At 37.5% G+C, this 18,539-nt stretch overlaps 1 protein-coding gene across 1 annotated transcript; it reads right to left on the bottom strand.

Moving 5' to 3' along the window:
- Window positions 1–151: 151 nt before the first annotated feature.
- Window positions 152–1,987, bottom strand: PrBP (Prenyl-binding protein). Its single transcript, XM_031977013.2, has 4 exons — window positions 1,473–1,987; window positions 1,261–1,323; window positions 920–1,177; window positions 152–673 (listed from the first exon to the last, which is right to left on the bottom strand). The coding sequence occupies exons 1-4, from the start codon at window positions 1,511–1,513 to the stop codon at window positions 592–594; spliced, it is 444 nt and encodes a 147-aa protein (XP_031832873.1). The 5' UTR covers window positions 1,514–1,987; the 3' UTR covers window positions 152–591.
- Between the last annotated feature and the right edge of the window lie 16,552 nt (window positions 1,988–18,539).

Raw genomic sequence — 18,539 nt, 5'->3', positions numbered from 1 at the left:
TAAATTTAGTTAGTTGATTTATTAAATAATTGTTGTATACATCTTATTGGTATACGCTCTACTTTTCCTTCAGTGGTACACAAAGTATGAAATTAATTGAAGGGAGAATACAAGGAATTTGGAATGAGAATTCTGTTTTTTAAATATTTTTAGATCATTTATTTATAAAGTTAAAAGGAACAGTATTCGAAACACAGTGTTTTATGTATATATATATGTATATATACATATTGCTTTATTACAGCAGTGTAGTGTATTACAATATGTACAAAAATTACTACATCCATCCATACTTCATAAATAAAAACACAATGTGCTGTAAAGTGCACATTCAATAGCTCAAGCATTACATTTTAGTAAGTCTTTGTTGGTTCACTTAAAAAATAAAACTGGTGCCACTTCTTCTGTTCAAGAGAATCTTATGAAAAAATATGTCTAGCACGTGCATATCACAGTAGGTGCATAAAGTAAAATGTTCAATATGAACTTTGTTTAGAATTCTTGTAGTCTCTGTATTCCATCTTGATTGCGTGCATAGAAACACATTAGTTGGACCCATGTAGCATTGTCACCAGGATCGAATGGAGACGGTTAGATGTAAAAAAGTCGTACTTTACTTGTAGAAACCAGTAGATCATCATCAAAAAATTTTGTCTCTATTACTACATTGCCACTGGTAACAAATTAAAAATAATTACTTAAGTATAAGCAATCAATATAACAATAAGATTGACTGTGAATATTATGCATATATAACATATCATTGTGGAAGACAATAAAATAAAAACATTAATGAAGAAAAATTATTGCTTTAATACTTTTGACTTCTTTTCATCTTTTTTAAATTTCTACTTTACTAATTTAGACTGATATAAACTTGCATAAATATTTACAATCTAATAATGATGAGGCATAATACTTTAATATGTTAGCTGGCATCATTTGACTTTCTGGTGCTGCTTGAATTAGACTCTGCCATGTGTTTGTACTGTTTGGAATAACGAAACCAAATTCAAAGAACCATTCCTCCAGGCAGCGTCCTTTGAACAACACTTTTTGTTCTAACCTAAATCTTTCCATGGGTTCAGCCGAACTGAAATTTATTTCACGTGAAACTGCTCGACATTTCAGAATCTTTTTAGGCACTCTTGCTTCGTGTTCTACTTCAGGTACGGATCTTTAAAAGATATCACATTTTAATTCATAAAATAATACTTTAATATTTTATTTGAAAACGTAACTAGGTTAAATTATACTTACAGGTCTTCGTTACCTTGCCATAATATTTTACCACTATCGGCATCCCGTAAATTCATCCAATTACTATAATAAATTATAGTTAAGGAAATAAATGAAATAAATAATAAAACTGCAAAATATGTACGATTTGTTTCACTCTGCTTCCTAACCTAAGAAAAACGTTCAATTGCAAATCAGTCAACATTAAATCTGAATTGCACAGAAAAGGATACACTTGAAAACCTTTTAATATATCTTCGCCTCGAGAAGGCATAATTAATTTCAAATGCTCTCAACAACTTGCTTTCCTATGCGGGTAAATAAGTGCACAATCGACCTGGCTATCGACCACCAACTTAATTTGCATATCACAAACTGCGGTGAATAGAGTGTAATCGGCGAAACTCGGAGTCAATGTATACAAATGTATACACAATAAGTAGTAATTAAAAATTGTTTACAATATAAATCTATCATTTCTTTTGCATTCCCTTCCATTCCTTCTAAAAATTATTTATTAAAAAAATCTATGAGGTCAGTACATTAATAGTGTTCGATTCAATTTATTTCAATCATAATCGAGAAAAATTTTTTAAAGTAATTAACGAATATGTGCTCTTAAACAAAATATTAAGAAAAATAATTCAAATTCAAAAAGTGGGAGAATGGTTTTTTTCTTCTAACTTTGTTGCTCAATATCTTCCCTGTCTTAATAGCAAATATTCGCGAACTCTTATAATCGAAGAAATTAGTATAAGGAGAAATGTATAAGTGCGAGGAGGAAGGACATAGTCTGCCGCTGGCGCAACCTACGCTAAACATGCTGAAACTTCTAGCCAAAGAAGATTGTTTCCACAAGGTGCAGCCACCTATCGTGGCTAAGGAAGAATAAGTTGTTTCTGAGCTTTTTAAGTATGAGCCTCCCTGAAAATATGGCTTTAGAGCTTTTGAACCGGTTTTGCGAGAGCTTAATTCCCCAGGGGCTACTTTTTGAGCTTTTTTTAAGTTTGAGGCCATTGTAATTAGAGCACTCGAGCTTTCGGGCAATTTTTGGGGAGAGCTCAACTGCCTAAAGAGCTAAAATTTGAGCTTTTTAATTTGATCCACTTGAAATTAGAGTTCTCGAGCTTTTGAGAATTTCCCCTGAGAGTTAATGATTCAAAAATTCCAAAGCTGCTAGCTTTTTCTGATTTGGGCTATATGACATGTTGCCTTTCGAACTTTTGATCCATTTTCATTACGTTTAAATATTCAAAAACTCCAAATTTCCGAGCTTTTATGGTTTGAGCTTAGTTGTATGTCAGCTTTCGAGTTTTTGAGCCAGTTTTAGCAGAGATCTGAAATTATGAATGCTCGGGTCCATTTTAGAATGTGCGATTTTATTGAGAAACCTCCCTTGAGAAACCCACCGAACCACCGCGAGAGACGCATAGAATCGATGTAAGAAACCCCTCGATCCGTCGCGAGCGGCGTCCGAAATCAGAATGAGAAACCAGTTATAAAAGTACCGCTTCTTATCTAGGATTAATGGCGCCACCGTTTTCAAGAACGCTGAAACTTCTAGCCAAATGGTACCGAACTGTCTCCGGTAGATGGCCGGTATCAATAGTTTTCTGTCCTTCTCGCACACAATATCTTTCCTTGTCTCACACATTGCATTTCTTATAGATCATATTCTACTCACCGAAACTCGCTAATGACTTGTTAATGAAAACTCAAATGTGATTGGATCTGTTACTGAAATGTTCCTAGAGGTCCAGTCTAATTTTATTGGTTAGAAAAGTTCACCAATTATGTCTCTTAATTACGGAATTAATTATTTCTCAAGGCGATGTCCTAAAGTGATCTAGAACTTTTGGACAGCGACTGCGTATATACTTAACTATCAATGCTGATAGACCTAATCAGTGAAATTTTATATTCGATGAAATTAGTATGGACCTTTAGCAACACATTGGTATCACTTTGACCTGCATTTAATCTCTAATTAATGAGTTATTAGTGAATTCCCGGTGGGTTCATTGCGTTCTATAGGAAAAGTAATGAGTAAGACAAAGAACGACGTATGAGTGCGTGAAGGATAGAGCTAGTTAATTGTCTGCGCCATCTAGCGGAAACAGTCTTATACTATTTAGCTAAAAGTTTCCGACTTTTCTCCATACGTGGTGTCATCCAGAATCCTATCTCCGTCCTTCTCACGCCATATATCGTTCCTTGTCTTACCCATTGGCACCTTACAAACGCAACAAACCCCTCCGATAATCGTTAATTACTCATTAACCACAACTCAAAGGTGACTGAAATTGATACTAAAATACTCCTAAAGATCCATACTAACTTCTCCACTCATAAAACTCCAAAAATTTCACCTATTAATCTCAAAACTTAATAATATTCTCGGTACCTGTCAAAAGATTCTAGTTCATCCCACTGCTTCGATTCAAAGAATCTTCCATAAAAAATTAACACGAAACAAAATCCTGTCAAAAGTGATATCAAAAACAACGGGAGGGTCCATAATACGATCCCCAATCGCAAATGTTAACAAATCATTCGCGGGAGTGGAGATATTAATGAATTTTCCATCGGTTATACACATCTCATTAGACGCCGTCGTGCGACCTTGTCTCTCTCCCGCCAAATCGTATGTCTGTCTTTGTCGGAGACCTCCTTGGTTATCATGCTTCACGAGTAGGTACCAGGGACTGATGAGATGCTTTTTCCAAGTAGGTGGCACGAGGATCGCTATCTCTGTCCTTGTCTTACACATTGCGGGTATAGGGAGAAGCTTCGAAAACGCCTCGCCACTAGATGGCGCCACTATCGGTCTTGCTGACCTCAGTGCAAGTTTACATAAGGCTGTGATAGAGAATACAAAGATTTTTTTTTCTTATTCTTTCTGTATACTTACTATTTTAGGTCTTAAAAGTTTTAATTTTTTCTCTTTTTGTATATTTTACACATATATATTTATATATATATAAAACATTGTATATGGACTTATGGGCCAGCTGTGGCCTAATTTCTTTATTTTAATAAAAAAAAAAATCTAAGGCAGCCAAGAGAACCCAGGATCTGGACATCCCCATCCCGTATACAGATATTACACATTTGCGGATTGAATAAAAAACTATATAGTATAAATTTTATTATACAGACTGCGCAGAGTTGTTATTAACAATATATTCGAGGCTCCATACAATACAAGAATATTTACAAAAATAATTGACCCTTAGCAACCCTTCCTTAATGAATCCACTCTGAAAGCACAGATGAAAACCAAATACACCAGGGATATCATCACAAGTCAGTCACGGTCGTCTAACCGACAGCTGCTACCGAGTCCGATATTTACACGTATGCCATTATGTTTATTTTGATCTGCCGGTACAATAATATTTTCAGCTTCGCGCCATATTTATTCACGGAATACGTCACGTGGCATCTCCAAGAATCGGTAGAATGAACGGTTTATTTTGAAACTGTCTTAAGTCCAGTTAAGAAAGATGAAAGGACCATTGAAAAATGAAAAGATTCTTCAGAGTTATAACGAGTTATAACGGTTAACTTGATTTTTTTTTACACTAGGCTTACGGGCATTTATTCTACACTTCATTCTATTATTCCTAAAAGAATTGATGCTCGTTTATTTAGATTGTGGAAACTGGAGATTTGATAGTAGGTAATTGGGGTACATGTCAGTGTGATCGCGTCAATCAAAATCGGCGTAAACGTTTACAAAATAATATTTCTAAAATCCAATATGCGTCAATTTGACGTGTTCCGTAAATCTAGTGTTAAAAATCGCCTTAATACATTGCGTACTGGTAACGAGAAATCTCGTTTTTATATAAAGACTCTTAGCTATATAACTTTGATAATTACCACAGTATTTAAGGAAATATTAAATTTGATTAGAACCAATTGTCCATTTAAAATATATTACATAACAGTACGATCCCTGTGTTTTTTTATAGACAGAGGTATAAGTGGATCTCACTGTAAATCCGCGCAACTTAATTTTCTGATAATTAGCCGGTACGCAATGTGTTAATTACAACCCTTGCCTTTCAATAACGCGCGAGACTCGTGACGAAGATTTCAAATAGAATTTAACCCTTTCATCTAACCATGAATGATCTACCGAATGACCTAATTACTCAAACAGCAAGAGATCAGCACATAGTTTCCCGATTTTTATTATTCATGCGATCGATACAGAATTTAGCTTCATCTGCTGAAGGTTTCTTCCATTTCAAAGAATCTTCGTCCGCAAAGATTAACAAACGCAAGCAATTAGCTCCTATGAATTCAAACTGAATACACTTAACCCTCGATTTACGCGAAACACATATTCCTTTCATACAGCTTAACAAAAGAAATAACAAGGACGTTTTAGAAGACAAAAGCATATTTCATTCTGTTACTAAATTCAGATCGCGTAAATAGTCGTCCAATTTACCGCGTAAAGAAGTTCCAATTTTTTTCAATGAATTATTCACGATAATCGTGTCGGTCATAGTTCAGAATTGATCTCGCGTCACCTAGTTCCCCATGTATTCACCAACTCCACCATACAACGAGGACATTCTGTAACAAATATGTTTCGCAGTAATTTCCTAGCGAAGCTTCAGATATTTTTAAGCGGACGAAATTGCGCGTTGCATATTACAATTACAGCGTGCGCGGCGCGCGACCTTTTATCTCGCTCCGCGATGCAAACACACTTTTATCTCGCATCCGAAGGACCGGAGCGCTTCCGTCGCTGACACGAACACTTGCGGGCAACTAGCATAATTGTATGCATCTCTAACGATGCACTGTGTTCGATAGCGTTGAAAACGCCGACCACCGTCTGGAATCCGGAATGTTGCTTCGCCGCTGTCACTGACAAACAAGAGAAGGATAATATTAGTACGCCGCGATACGAAATATTCATATTTTCCACGGGGAAAATGGGAACGCGACGGTATACTGAGTGTCACTTCTAACGCGACGCGTTAGTCGAATGATGTTTAGAGTGTCTTCTGGTTAAATAGGATGGGAAACTGAATATTTCAGATTTTCATTGTTGTGAATCGAGGAATGTGTTGGGAAAAATATGGAATGTAAGTAGGAAGAGGTGGTGGGAGTATCGGTTGTACGATAGCTTTAACACGGTTTATACTAATTTTAATTAACTTTAACACTATTTTTATTAATTTTACTTAACTTTAGTTAATTTTATTTAACTTTACTTAGCTTTAACACTATTTCTATTAATTTTACCTAACTTTATTTAATTTTACTTAGCTTTAACACCATTTCTACTAATTTCACTTAACTTTAGTTAACTTTATTTAATTTTACTTAACTTTAGTTGACTTTATTTAATTTTACTTAGTTTTAACGCTATTTCTATTAATTTCACTTAACTCTAGTTAACTTTACTTAGCTTTAACACTATTTCCACTAATCTCTACTATTTCAATTTAGAATTTTTAAATTAAAATTATTTTTCAACTTCAGTCGTATATTCTAAATTGACTATTCGTCATTGTAATTTAAAACGTGTCTATATCATTATATCTATTAACCCTTTGAACCCCAACATTTTGTTACTAGAAATATTCAACATTCTCTGATAAAACGTCGACAATCTTCATTGCGACCGACTACCAACTTTGTCATTAATGATTTGCCAAGGAAAACATCAAAATTACAGGCACATTCTACATCAACCTTCGCTTCAAAGTATAACGATTGATAACAGAAGAGTAACATTCAATTTGAATTCAAAAAGATCGAGCAAACGTCCATGCCAGTTCAATTCCGTTCGAAACCTACGCCACGTGTCACGTTACCGTAAGATAAAGGGTTAAGGAGTCACAGTAGCACAAAGGTTAGAATCCATTGTGTCAAAGGTAACACCCTGTATACTCCTATCGGAATATTAAAATTCAAGAATGCAACTATGTTCAACCGACGCAGTGATGCAAGACGCAGTCTTACTTTCGCGCGGAACTCGTCGCGCGCTCGTTACGACTCGTAGAATGCAATTATCGTCGTTGTTCCGTACGCGGGAATAAATATCGCGTGCGTGTATCGAGAAACGCATAAATCACGGAGCTTGTACGTGTGTGTCTGTCGGCGCGTAGAGGACAACGACGACAACGATGGCGGCTGGAACTTCCTTAAACAGTGCTTAACATGAGAATTCGCCCGTTCTGAGCGACAAAGCTCGTTCGCCAAGTGAAAAGAAACACTGTTCGCGCGCGAATCCCTCGCGATTATGCAAACGACGCATTAAAATGCATCCCATCGGAATGTTCGACGTTTCCCGCGGAAACTGCGGGCCGGGACGTTGCGCGGCAACGCTCGGCTTTTATAATCGGGAATCGCTCCGACGGAACGTCCGCGAATGATTGTCGCTTTTTCAAAGGCGTCTCTGCCATTTTACATCTTTCTTCCTTAATCGTCGAGTATTGTGTCGCTGATACGTTTCTGGTGTGTTAGTAGATGTGCTGTAGACGCGATAGTGATAGTATAGGTGTTACGTGAGAAAAGTTTCGCGAGTGTGAACTCTATGTTCTGCAATGCTCAAATCTAACGTAAGTTTCGTTGCGATGGAAGCTCGTTTGTAGGAGAGGAAGACTATTTTTGTTATCAATCATTAACCTTTGGAATAAACATGGACGTAAAATAATCATCGTAATTGTTTCTTTTTCTAAGAAATTGACTTTGTGTGATCGGCGAGCGAGCGTTTAGCACTAGAACTACCGAACATTTAATACGATCGATATGCAATCCCTATAAAAATTAGAACAATAGATGATTTTCGATTTCTTCAGATATCCATTATAGTACTCAAGTGAAACTGTTTATTTTCTAAACCATTTCGAATATTCAATGCTTTTAACACATTGAGCGCCGGCGACCTAAGAGACATTTAAAGCCTGAGCGCCGGCAACGTATCGGCCACTTAGCCCAAACGTCGGCCTCATTATTCGCTTGTATCTGATCAATGAGTAGCCAAAAAAAATATTCAAAACATTATACATTTTCCTAAAATTGTACATTTTAATTGCATATTCGTCATATGAAATTTAACGGATCCAAAAATCCACAAACGATAGACTCAGAATCTCGCGTTTTCATGGGGTCGGCGCTCAAAGTGTTAAGTTATTGATAATTGTGAAACAGAAACATCGAAAACAGTCATTTTGACTGGCACGGTAGTTCTAGTGTTAAAAATGTGTGCAGGCATTGCGACTTGTACAGGATAATTCTTATAACATTGAGTGCTCGTACGGGATATATCCTACAAAACTAACGATAAAGTAGATAATTCGAAAGAATCAATTTGGTCTAGAATATTCCAATGCCTCGAACAATTATTCAAAACGCGACACAGAAAATGCTTCGTGTTTTCAATCATGTTCGCCCCATAACGCCTCCAGTGTCTGTTCAAGACGATTCCAGCGACAGTCAACGATGTAACGAGCCCGTGAGAGAGCTCGGAACGGAACTTTACGTTAGCAGAGGCATTTGTAGCTGTCCCTCGTGGAAAAAGACGCGGAATGGAAGCGTCGCGAGTGGCCTGGTGGACGAAGACTCGCGGTCACGTCGCTCGGAACACAAATATATACGCAGGGGTGGCTGAAGAGCACCCCCTGCACTCCATCGGGGACGCCTTAACGTCCCCCGCCGGGGATAAAAGCGTCGCGCACCTGACAACACAGAGATATCGTGTTTACCCACGTTCTCGCCTGATTCTTTTTTCGCGCCATTTAAGTCGCAGCTATTCCCCGCAGCTTTCCCGTGCCGCCGCGACGATAGCCGGCTAACGACATCGTTCCCGATAACGCGGGAAGCGTAATTACAACGTACGACTCTTGTACTCACTTCCCTCCGCCGCGAGGCCGCCATTTTCGACCGTCCGCGAACGGGGATCTTTGAAGTTTCCTCGGCGACTGGGAAATTTCACGCGTTTAGAAATGGATTCAGTTTAATACGTCGACCGCCATTTTCGAGTGTTCCCGATGAGAAATCTTTGAAGTTTCTTTGTTGCTTGGGAAATTTCGTGCGTTTAGGAACGATTTGGTTTAATACTGGAACTACCTAGATTCTTCTTAGTTGTATGGTAATTATTGAATTATATTGTTATTGAATTATATAGTCATTGAATTATACAGTAATTACTGAATTATGTAATTATTGAAAAGGAACAGATGCTTCTTAAAGAAACGAGTGGTGAAACTGATTTAAAAATACGCAAACTAAATTATAAATCAATTGAAATCTCAACAAACACAATATCGGAGTTTCTACAGAAAAATTAGGAAATATAATTGAATTACTCGGCAGTTCTAATATTAACACGTTGACTGATTTTCGATTGTCCCCGATGAAACATTTTTCAAGTTTCTTCGCCGCCTGGGGAATTTCATGCGTTTAGAAACGGATTTAGTTTAACCCTTCGACCGCCGAGAATTACCAATAACCGGAGTGTTTGAATTAGTTCGGAACAATTGCAAGAAGAGAATCGATGTGTTGGAATATTTAGTCACGTAGGTAGCTGAATTAGTGTAACTCGAGGGATGTGACACCGAATCGTTGCTAATTAATTCCGATACCATTAGCGTTCGCTATGATACGATAGGTATATACTAAATTCTCAATGTGACGAACATGTCAATAGTGATATTTTGTGTATTCATAACGCTCGATTTTGCAGTCATTAAAACGACTTGCAATTGTAAGAAATATAATAACTTCACAGGTTTCTACACAATTGACTTTAAAAATTGCTTCAAGTTTTTCGTTGATTTGATTACTTGATTGTTCTATCATTTATGTATCTAATCTAGGGTTTAACCCTTTGAACTTTGTAGGCTCCAATATTGCGCCAGTTATATTAAATATTCGAATGAACCTTAAAAAAGCTGCCCCAAGATTATTAAATTTTCTACACAGCGAAATGTCGTACTGAGAAGGAAAACAAAAGGTCTAAGAAATGTTATAATTGTTAATTTTCATCATGGGTAATATAAAATTAGTTAGAGTTGTTGATAGAATATAAAAAATATAGAATTTAAAGGTGCCTCTCAGTCACCAGTCGATTGGTGCATCAGAATTGTAAAATTTCGTATTTAATGTTGTCTTGAGTAATCTGTCGATACGTGAAACGTGCAAATAAAATACCATTGTTCCTCTTATTTTGTGAATAGTTCCCTCGTTAAGTTTAAAAAGTCACCTATATCTCATAAAAATAAATTGAATATTTCTAGCGACAAATTTTTGGAGTGCTGAGGGTTAACCCCTTGCCGTACAATGACGAGTGAGACTAGAAATAAAGATTTCTAGACTAATTTAACAACAATCGATGTTATTCATTACCCACGGATCAAAGCAAACAACTATTTTGCTATTATCATTGTATTATCTTTAAATGAAATTTCCACTTGAAGTAGAATGGACAATTTTTTTGCATTTCTTCCAAATTGTCGATAGTAAAATGGTACACGAGCTTAGTAGCAAAAATAAATAGTACGCCAAGTGGTTAAGCTCTGCATCGTGCTTGATAAATATTTCGTTTCGCTGTGAGGTGGAAATGTTATATTTTCTATATCTCTACATCTTTGACTAATTAACAGTAACTAGATAGATCGAAACCACCTATTCCTAATTCCGTCTTTTCGTAATTATTAAAAAGATGGCAAGTTTCTGTGAGAGATTATTAAAGTTGATGTAGCAATAGGCAACCTGAATTGCAAATCAATTAGTCTCGATAAATCTATTCGAGTTTCTATAGAGGAACTTCAAAAAGTCAGTGCAACTGCTCGTTTTAGTGTTACCCTACATAAAATTGAAATAATAGTACGCCAAGGCGTTAATATAATCTTCCGAGCTATAGAAATTAAAAATCTAAAGATCTTCCATTCCAGACTATGAATTTCCACGGATGAAACAGAGTTTCTAACCTTACAAATGAATTCGATCGTAGTATAAACGAAGCCTTAGACATTCTCGATCGATCGAGCGCAAGGTCCACGTCGCCGACGATTCGATAACTTTCTGACACGTCGGACAGGGCACCGAATTAATTAGGTTGATATTGTAATGTACACGGTGAACAGCGAAGTGACTGAAACGCGGTCGGCATTAAACGGAATATTGATTACCGAATACATTTTAATAGAACATTCCTGCGTTGGTCTGATTATTCTCGCTGACACGGGCTAATGGAATTTTACCGTAATTAAAACACACCGACGTCCATTCGGCCGGAAGAAGAATTCGCGGAACCTCGTTTCGTTTACCAACGAAAAAATCCGTTCATAACTTCCTTCGATAATTAAAGAGAATATTATTTATCAATTAGAATTGACGAAAATCAAGGAATATCCGAAAATCGACTTAACACTAGAACTACCGAGCACTGACATTGACTTTTTCAAATTTCTCTATAGAAACTTCAAGAGTGCGTCTATCGAAGCTTTAATTGATCCATGATTCAATTTGCGTATTGTAAAATCAATCTCTCTAACCTTTGCACTCGAGAGGTGACTCTCACCATTTGATTTCATACGGAAAACTATAAAATTTGATATTTAACCAGTTAACTGTGTTTGACGAGTATACACGTCATCGTAAAGCTTGACGTGATAATTCTTTCAGCGATTGTTTCGCTTTGATCTTTCATTAAAATATACTGTACGTGCGTTCGTCCTGCGTTCGATGAGTACACGCTCCATTTTTCGATTTTATTCCGCGCAGAACCAGAGGTTTTTCCAACTAAATTTAACTGGTTAATATTATACCCCGTATAATGCATCAATTTGAGGAATATTGAAACAAAGTAGCTTCGTTCCTCAATGTACGCGTGATTTCTCTTCGAGTTCACAAAATATCGTCTTTACCTGATCAGAAAATTTCAAAATGTTCAAATATTTTTGAAAAACTTCCGAGTGCAAAGGGCTTAACTCTTTGCGGACGAATGTCGGCATTCTAGCGAGATGAAATTGTATTTGGAAAACCAAGTCGCGAACAAATGATTGAATTAGTCGAACAAATAATGAATGACTGCAGAAACTGAAGATAATTTATTAGTACAATTTTTGTACGGATTATATATGAATCATATTAAATGCTCGATAGTTCTAGTGTTAAAGGGAGCTGCCTTGGGCCGAAACGCTAGATATTCAAAGTCTTACGAACGAACGACAGAAATTTCTCCAGGTGATCCTTGTAATATCGACGAGAGGACTCCTGTATATTACGTGATCACCAGCATACCTGCATTCTGGACGAGAAACTTTCGATACGTCAAATCATTGTTACCCTTGTACTGCTATTAAGTTTGTTATACTGTCAATTATATCGATACATTGTACAGTGCACACGGATTATTCATTTAACATTCCTTGTGCACAACAAGAGATCCTTTGGATCTCAAGAAACAAAACAGCGTACTTTCGATTCATGTAACGAGTTGCAGCACAGTGCACCACAGAGCAACGGTTAGTTTACATATTCTCCCGTCAACTAGTTTCATAAAACGAGGAACGTCGAATATTTCCAGCGAGAAACCTTCGAGCGCAAAGGGTTAAAAATCGCAGCGGACGAGAAACGTCGGATAATATTTATCGCGTCGCATCGTTCCTCGTCCGGCGGGGTTTTTCCCCCGTTTTTTCCCGTTCTTCGTTCATAAATCAACCCTTAACGCTCGTCCCTTTGTGATCTTCGACGACAATCCAACTTTCCACTACAGTGTTCGGGCAGAAGACGAGAAACTTTCCACTTTCTTCTCTTTCGACGAGTCGCGCGGCGCGCGAGTCTCTCGTCTCCCCTTTTGTAAAGGGACCGATAGCGGGGGATTTCTGCTTAGCCGGAAGAAGAAAAGTTTCCCTCGTAAAACTAACAACAATTCGATTCGACGGCGCGGAGTCAACAGCGCAGCGATGGGGGACAGGTCCGTGGTTACTCGCGGTAGCGCCCTCTGATTATTTCCGGTCCTGCGAGGTACGGGAAGTCACCGAGGAACGAGAACGAAGATGAAATATTGCTTTCCGATACGCGATGTTCGACACTCACGGATGGAAGTTGAGGAACACACGGATTTTTACCCGACGACCTGTCCGTTGATGACTTTTACTTGTGTGAGTGTGGTTAATAGGTTAATTGCAAGAATTTCGAGCATTTTGTAATAGTAAGATTAATTCAGTTATAATAGAGGAGAATGGTATTAGAAATAATCATTAACCCTTTGCACTCGTTGATGACTTGCGTCCGTTGATGACTTTCACTTGTAAGTGTAAATGTAGTTAACAGGTTAATTGCAAGAATTTCGAGCGTTTCGTTATAGTAAGATTAATTCAGTTATAATAGCGGAGAATAGTATTAGAAACAATTATTAACCCTTTGCATTTGTTGATGATTTGCGTTTGTTGATGACTGCTATGACAAACAACTATGATGAAATGTTCAGATTTGGAAGACTAAGTCGTGGAAAAATGATCTAATTAATCGAACAGTAAAAGATCAGCACGTAGTTTTCTTTCTTTTTATTAATTAAGCAATTGATATATAATTTAGCTTCATATGTTGAAGGTTTTGTATGTTTCGAAGAATTTTCCTCCGCAAAGGGTTAATAGTTGGAAATTAATTTCCAAATTTCGTAGAACTGAAATGCTATTGTGAGCGCGTTTTGAATGAATGTTTAAAGCATTGGAATATTCTAAATTGATTTTCTCTATTGATTTTTATGTTAAATGTTCGTTTTTTATGAATCTAGAACATTTCAAATATACGTGAAGTTAATGCATGGTAATGAAAGAATGTTCTAGAAAGTGTGCGAGCGAGACAAGAGCATCTGAGTATAAATAACGTGCGAGTTGTTTGATTTGACAGATTGTTTTATTGTGAGTTGTCATGATATAATTATACAGTTTCAAATAAAATTCTCTTTCTCCTACACTATTCTATGCGAGAAATACTCTGTTCGTGAATCGTTGAAATATATTTCAGTCGATTTATCGCTTGTCATTTGCGAACGGAAGCTCAATATTTCATCACGACGGTCTCGTTGCGTTAGAGAAACATTCGGATTTCGAGTTTCCCGAAAAACTCATTCAGAAGAGGCCTCACGCATCCGAAATCTTTGGAAAACGGTAATTAAGGGCGGCGCCTTTTAAACGTCGGAGGTTATTATTTGCACGTGCCGGGGCGCGTGAAATTATAGCGAAATCACCGGAGATCAAAGTTTCCGTGATTTTCGAAAGACTAACGAGCACCGGCGAAGCGGTTCCTCCGTCGAGAATCTTCCTCAATTTTCGAAAAGTTTTCGAGTCGCGGCACGGAAACTCGGCAACTTCCACCGAGCGACGCTCCCTCCGACCGGAAGTGCTTCGAAATTGTCGTTAAAACCCTTCGAACCCGAGGACCGGCGCGGAATAAGCGCCTAGCGATGCTAGTACACCTACCTTGATGTCTGATCATTGCGAGACCTCGTCTACTTAACTTGCCTTCCCTTTCTCTTGTCGCAGTAATTCCAATCTATTCCACTTACGAGGAAGGCTCCTCCTGTCTACACGAGCAGAACTTCCGGTGTATTAACGCGTTCATTGTCGCGAGAACCTTCAGCTTTTTTTTTTAATATATAATAGATAAATAGAATCAGGTAAATATTACACTATTCATGTATAAATATATTAATATATATGTATATAAATAATAAACAATTATATATTACTAAAATATATAATATATATAATAATCTATGTTTTAATAATATTTATATAATAATATATATATTACAATTTATTTTAGCTACAGAGCGTTAAAAACGGTTGTCAATGATATCATTAGAATTCGTCTATTACAATACTCCACGATTCCATTATTCAACATCAATCTCAATCACCTTTGAACAACAAGAATCCCCGAGTAAACACCAGTTAACGCATTACTCCGAATTCAACGTGTCGGCTAATCGCGCTCTCACTCAAATACATCTCTTTCTTCCCATAATCCAATTATCCCAGCTGTTACGTCCTGAATTTTGATCGAACTTTCATCTCGTCCACTTCACACGTAACCTTCTCCCCCTACACAATGATACCAGACGCGTCGTTTAAATTTCCCAGCCGGTACGTATTTTTACACTGCATCCGATCGAACGGCGCGCAACGGCAAACGGAACGAACCGACTCGAGCCACCGGTTCCTCGAGATTACACATTCGTCTACAGAGGGAATTCGAGCTGTCAGGGAACAGACGTTCTGGCCGGGACGTCTAACGTCATAGGCAAACCCGAGATCGCGTAATTAACAGGATATATCCTTCCCAATCCTCCAGCTGTGTCGGTGCCAACGGAGGGACCCACCCCCTCCTCACTGCCACCCTAAACCCCCGCCCCCCCTCGTCCTTGCCGTCTGGCAAAGGGAGATTGAGATCGTGTTACGGTCCTGTCGGTTACAGGAACCACTTGCTAAACTCGCCTAAGACGACTACTGAGACTGATTGGGGATCCTGAATCGCGTGTAACGTCACCTTAGCCACTCAGACGATTGTTTTTGAACTGTAATCCCTTCGACGCGTTGGACAGTTGGCGCGGGACCTGCTGGAATCACCGAGGTAGCTGTGTAATCATTTTCGAGTGACGGTAGTCTGACGAGTGACAGTAGATATTATTATTATTATTATTATTATTATTATTATTATTATTATTATTATTATTATTATTATTACTACTACTACTACTACTACTATTACTACTACTACTACTACTACTACTACTACTACTACTACTACTACTACTACTACTACTACTACTACTACTACTACTACTACTACTACTACTACTATTGTTGTTGTTGTTGTTGTTGTTGTTGTTGTTGTTGTTGTTGTTGTTGTTGTTGCTGTTGTTGTTATTATTATTAAGGTAAAGGTACAAATAATTGACCAGTCAAGAAAAATGTTCTGCGTGAATAATAGTAAGCGCTTGCTCCTTTATTAAATGAGAGAGTGTATGCGTGAAACTGTTCGAACTTCTTATATTATGCAACAAAGTGAACTTTCTTGAAAAATATTATCCAAATTTTGTGGAAATTTTTGAGAATTCAATGCTTGCGTTGGAAGTTGACCGTAATCGTTGATTTCCAACGATTATGACAAAGAAGAAAGAAGAAAGAAAAAAAGTTAATTCCACGTTGAAAATTGGAGGCGTACAACAATTATTTAATTATTATTGTATTATTGTATTGTGGGATTGGAAGATTTGGCGCGAACAAGCACAGGTGTAATTGTAGTTTTGTTTAAATAGACTAAACTGAACTATGTATCAATCTATTTTACGCGGTACTACACCGTTCCCCTCGACTGTCAAAACTACACTGTTCTCCAAAAGCCTTGCAATGATTTTATACACTAATACCGTCAACACGAGGCACGGTTCTGCAGGTCATCATCAGAATAGCCCATGAACAATTTGAGTCCTCAGTGGCCAGGTCATAAACGATCCGAATATACCTGAGGTATCCGACCTCACGCGCCGCACCCTACTATTATTATTGGTATAGTACTATTATTCAGACCGTGGATATCGAAAATAGACAATAATATAAGAACAAAATGAAGATAAAAGTTTCATACATTAGTTTTGGGAAATTGAACTTATCCAAAGATTAGATTCGATTAACCTTCTTACAGAATTAACAAACATAAATATTACCCTGTTCTTGAGAATTCAAATGAAATATTATTCTTCCGTTACCAATTATTATACTTTAGAGTAAACTTCGATGTAAGATATGCATAGAACTTGTTTCTTTCGTTCAATAAATTGACAAAGTTGTTGTCTCAATTGAGAAATAGATCGTAGGGGTTGAATCTCGAAACCTCGTGCAAATAGAACAGAACGTTCAATTCGGAGAAATTGAATTTAGAGCGTCGGATTAGATTGGATTTAGGATCTCCAGGCGAACAGGAATTTTTCGACAATTCAGAGACTTAGTTCCTTGATGAGATCTCTCGGTAGGCCAAGTAAAACCGAAAGTTTCCACGAACTATGTTAAATCTTTCGAGACGGCAACAAATCCATAAAATCAGCAGTACAGTAATAATATTTTGATTATTCCGGGAGCCGTTAACGCGATTATTCGGCGACTACCGGGCGCAGCGATTAAATGCAGAATCCCTAGGACAAATGGAAAGTTCGGGCTGTGTCCGGTTCCGTTCCGCGATTTTATTGATCTTCCGCGGAAATTCAGCGTTTACCTTTCCCCGCTAAGGCGAAAAGTTCCGTGGAAAGTTTCGCCGGGAATAAGGGTACTAGCATCGACAATAAAGCGGCGGCGGCGGCGGCGGCGAGCAACTTCCGCCGAGGATATCTGCGCGGAACCATCATCGTTGGAACAACGTTGCCCGGGAACGTTTCCGCGGAACCTCGTCCCTCCGAGCGCGGCGGACTCGGCTCTTCGCTGGAAAAATAACGCTGTAAACAAGTAACTTCTTCGCGACGAACACCTGGAAATTCACGGAATCCTACCTCCCGTGGGAAACCGGCGTTTGTTACGGTTTTAACATTCAATCCAGTGGAAAGTCCTTGCATTGATCAGCCGGTTCTCTCGGTTATGATCTTGATTTTAGCGTAGAAATCTCAGGATTTTGCTTTCCTGCGAGAAAGATGTTTGAGACGGTTCTTATGTTTCTGGGATTTTTGTTTGTTGCTGGTGTGTCTTGGGAATGGAATTTTTGGGAGAATTTGATGATAGTTAGCGAGTGTTAGGAACATTTAATTTTATAATGTTATATTGTTAGAGAGAAGATATTTGAGGAGATTGTTGTGTTTCTGGGATTTCTGTTTGTTATTTGTGTGTTTTGGGAATTAAATTTTTACAAGTACTCGATAATCTATTTAACAAATATTAGGAACATTTAGTTTTATAATGTTATATTGTTAGAGAGAAGATATTTGAGGAGATTGTTGTGTTTCTGGGATTTCTGTTTGTTATTTGTGTGTTTTGGAAATGAAATTTTTACAAGTAGCCGATAATCTATTTAACAGATATTAGGAACATTCAGTGTTCTAATGTTATATTATTAGAGAGAAGATATTTGAGGAGATACCTATGTTCCTACGATTTCTGTTGATTGATTTTATATTTTGGAAATGAAGTCTTTACAAGTATTCGATAATCTATTTAACAAGTATCACAAACATTCAATCTTCTAATATTATATTACAAAAAAAATATTTAAAAACATTCCTATATTCCCAGGTTCTGTTAATTGCTTCCAATTTCCTCCCTCAGAAATCA

The sequence above is a fragment of the Nomia melanderi genome, chromosome 14 (genome assembly GCF_051020985.1).
Source record: "Nomia melanderi isolate GNS246 chromosome 14, iyNomMela1, whole genome shotgun sequence".
NCBI lineage: Eukaryota > Metazoa > Arthropoda > Insecta > Hymenoptera > Halictidae > Nomia > Nomia melanderi.
This window is presented reverse-complemented; position numbering and strand designations above follow the sequence as displayed.

Coding starts and splice junctions, on each gene's coding strand:
- PrBP (XM_031977013.2), bottom strand. CDS start 1,513: ATGCCTTCTCGAGGCGAAGATATATTAAAAGGTTTTCAAGT. Junction 1,324..1,472: donor ATATTAAAAGGTTTTCAAGT/GTATCCTTTTCT, acceptor AATTTATTATAG/TAATTGGATGAATTTACGGG. Junction 674..919: donor ATGCCAGCTAACATATTAAA/GTATTATGCCTC, acceptor ATTTGTTACCAG/TGGCAATGTAGTAATAGAGA.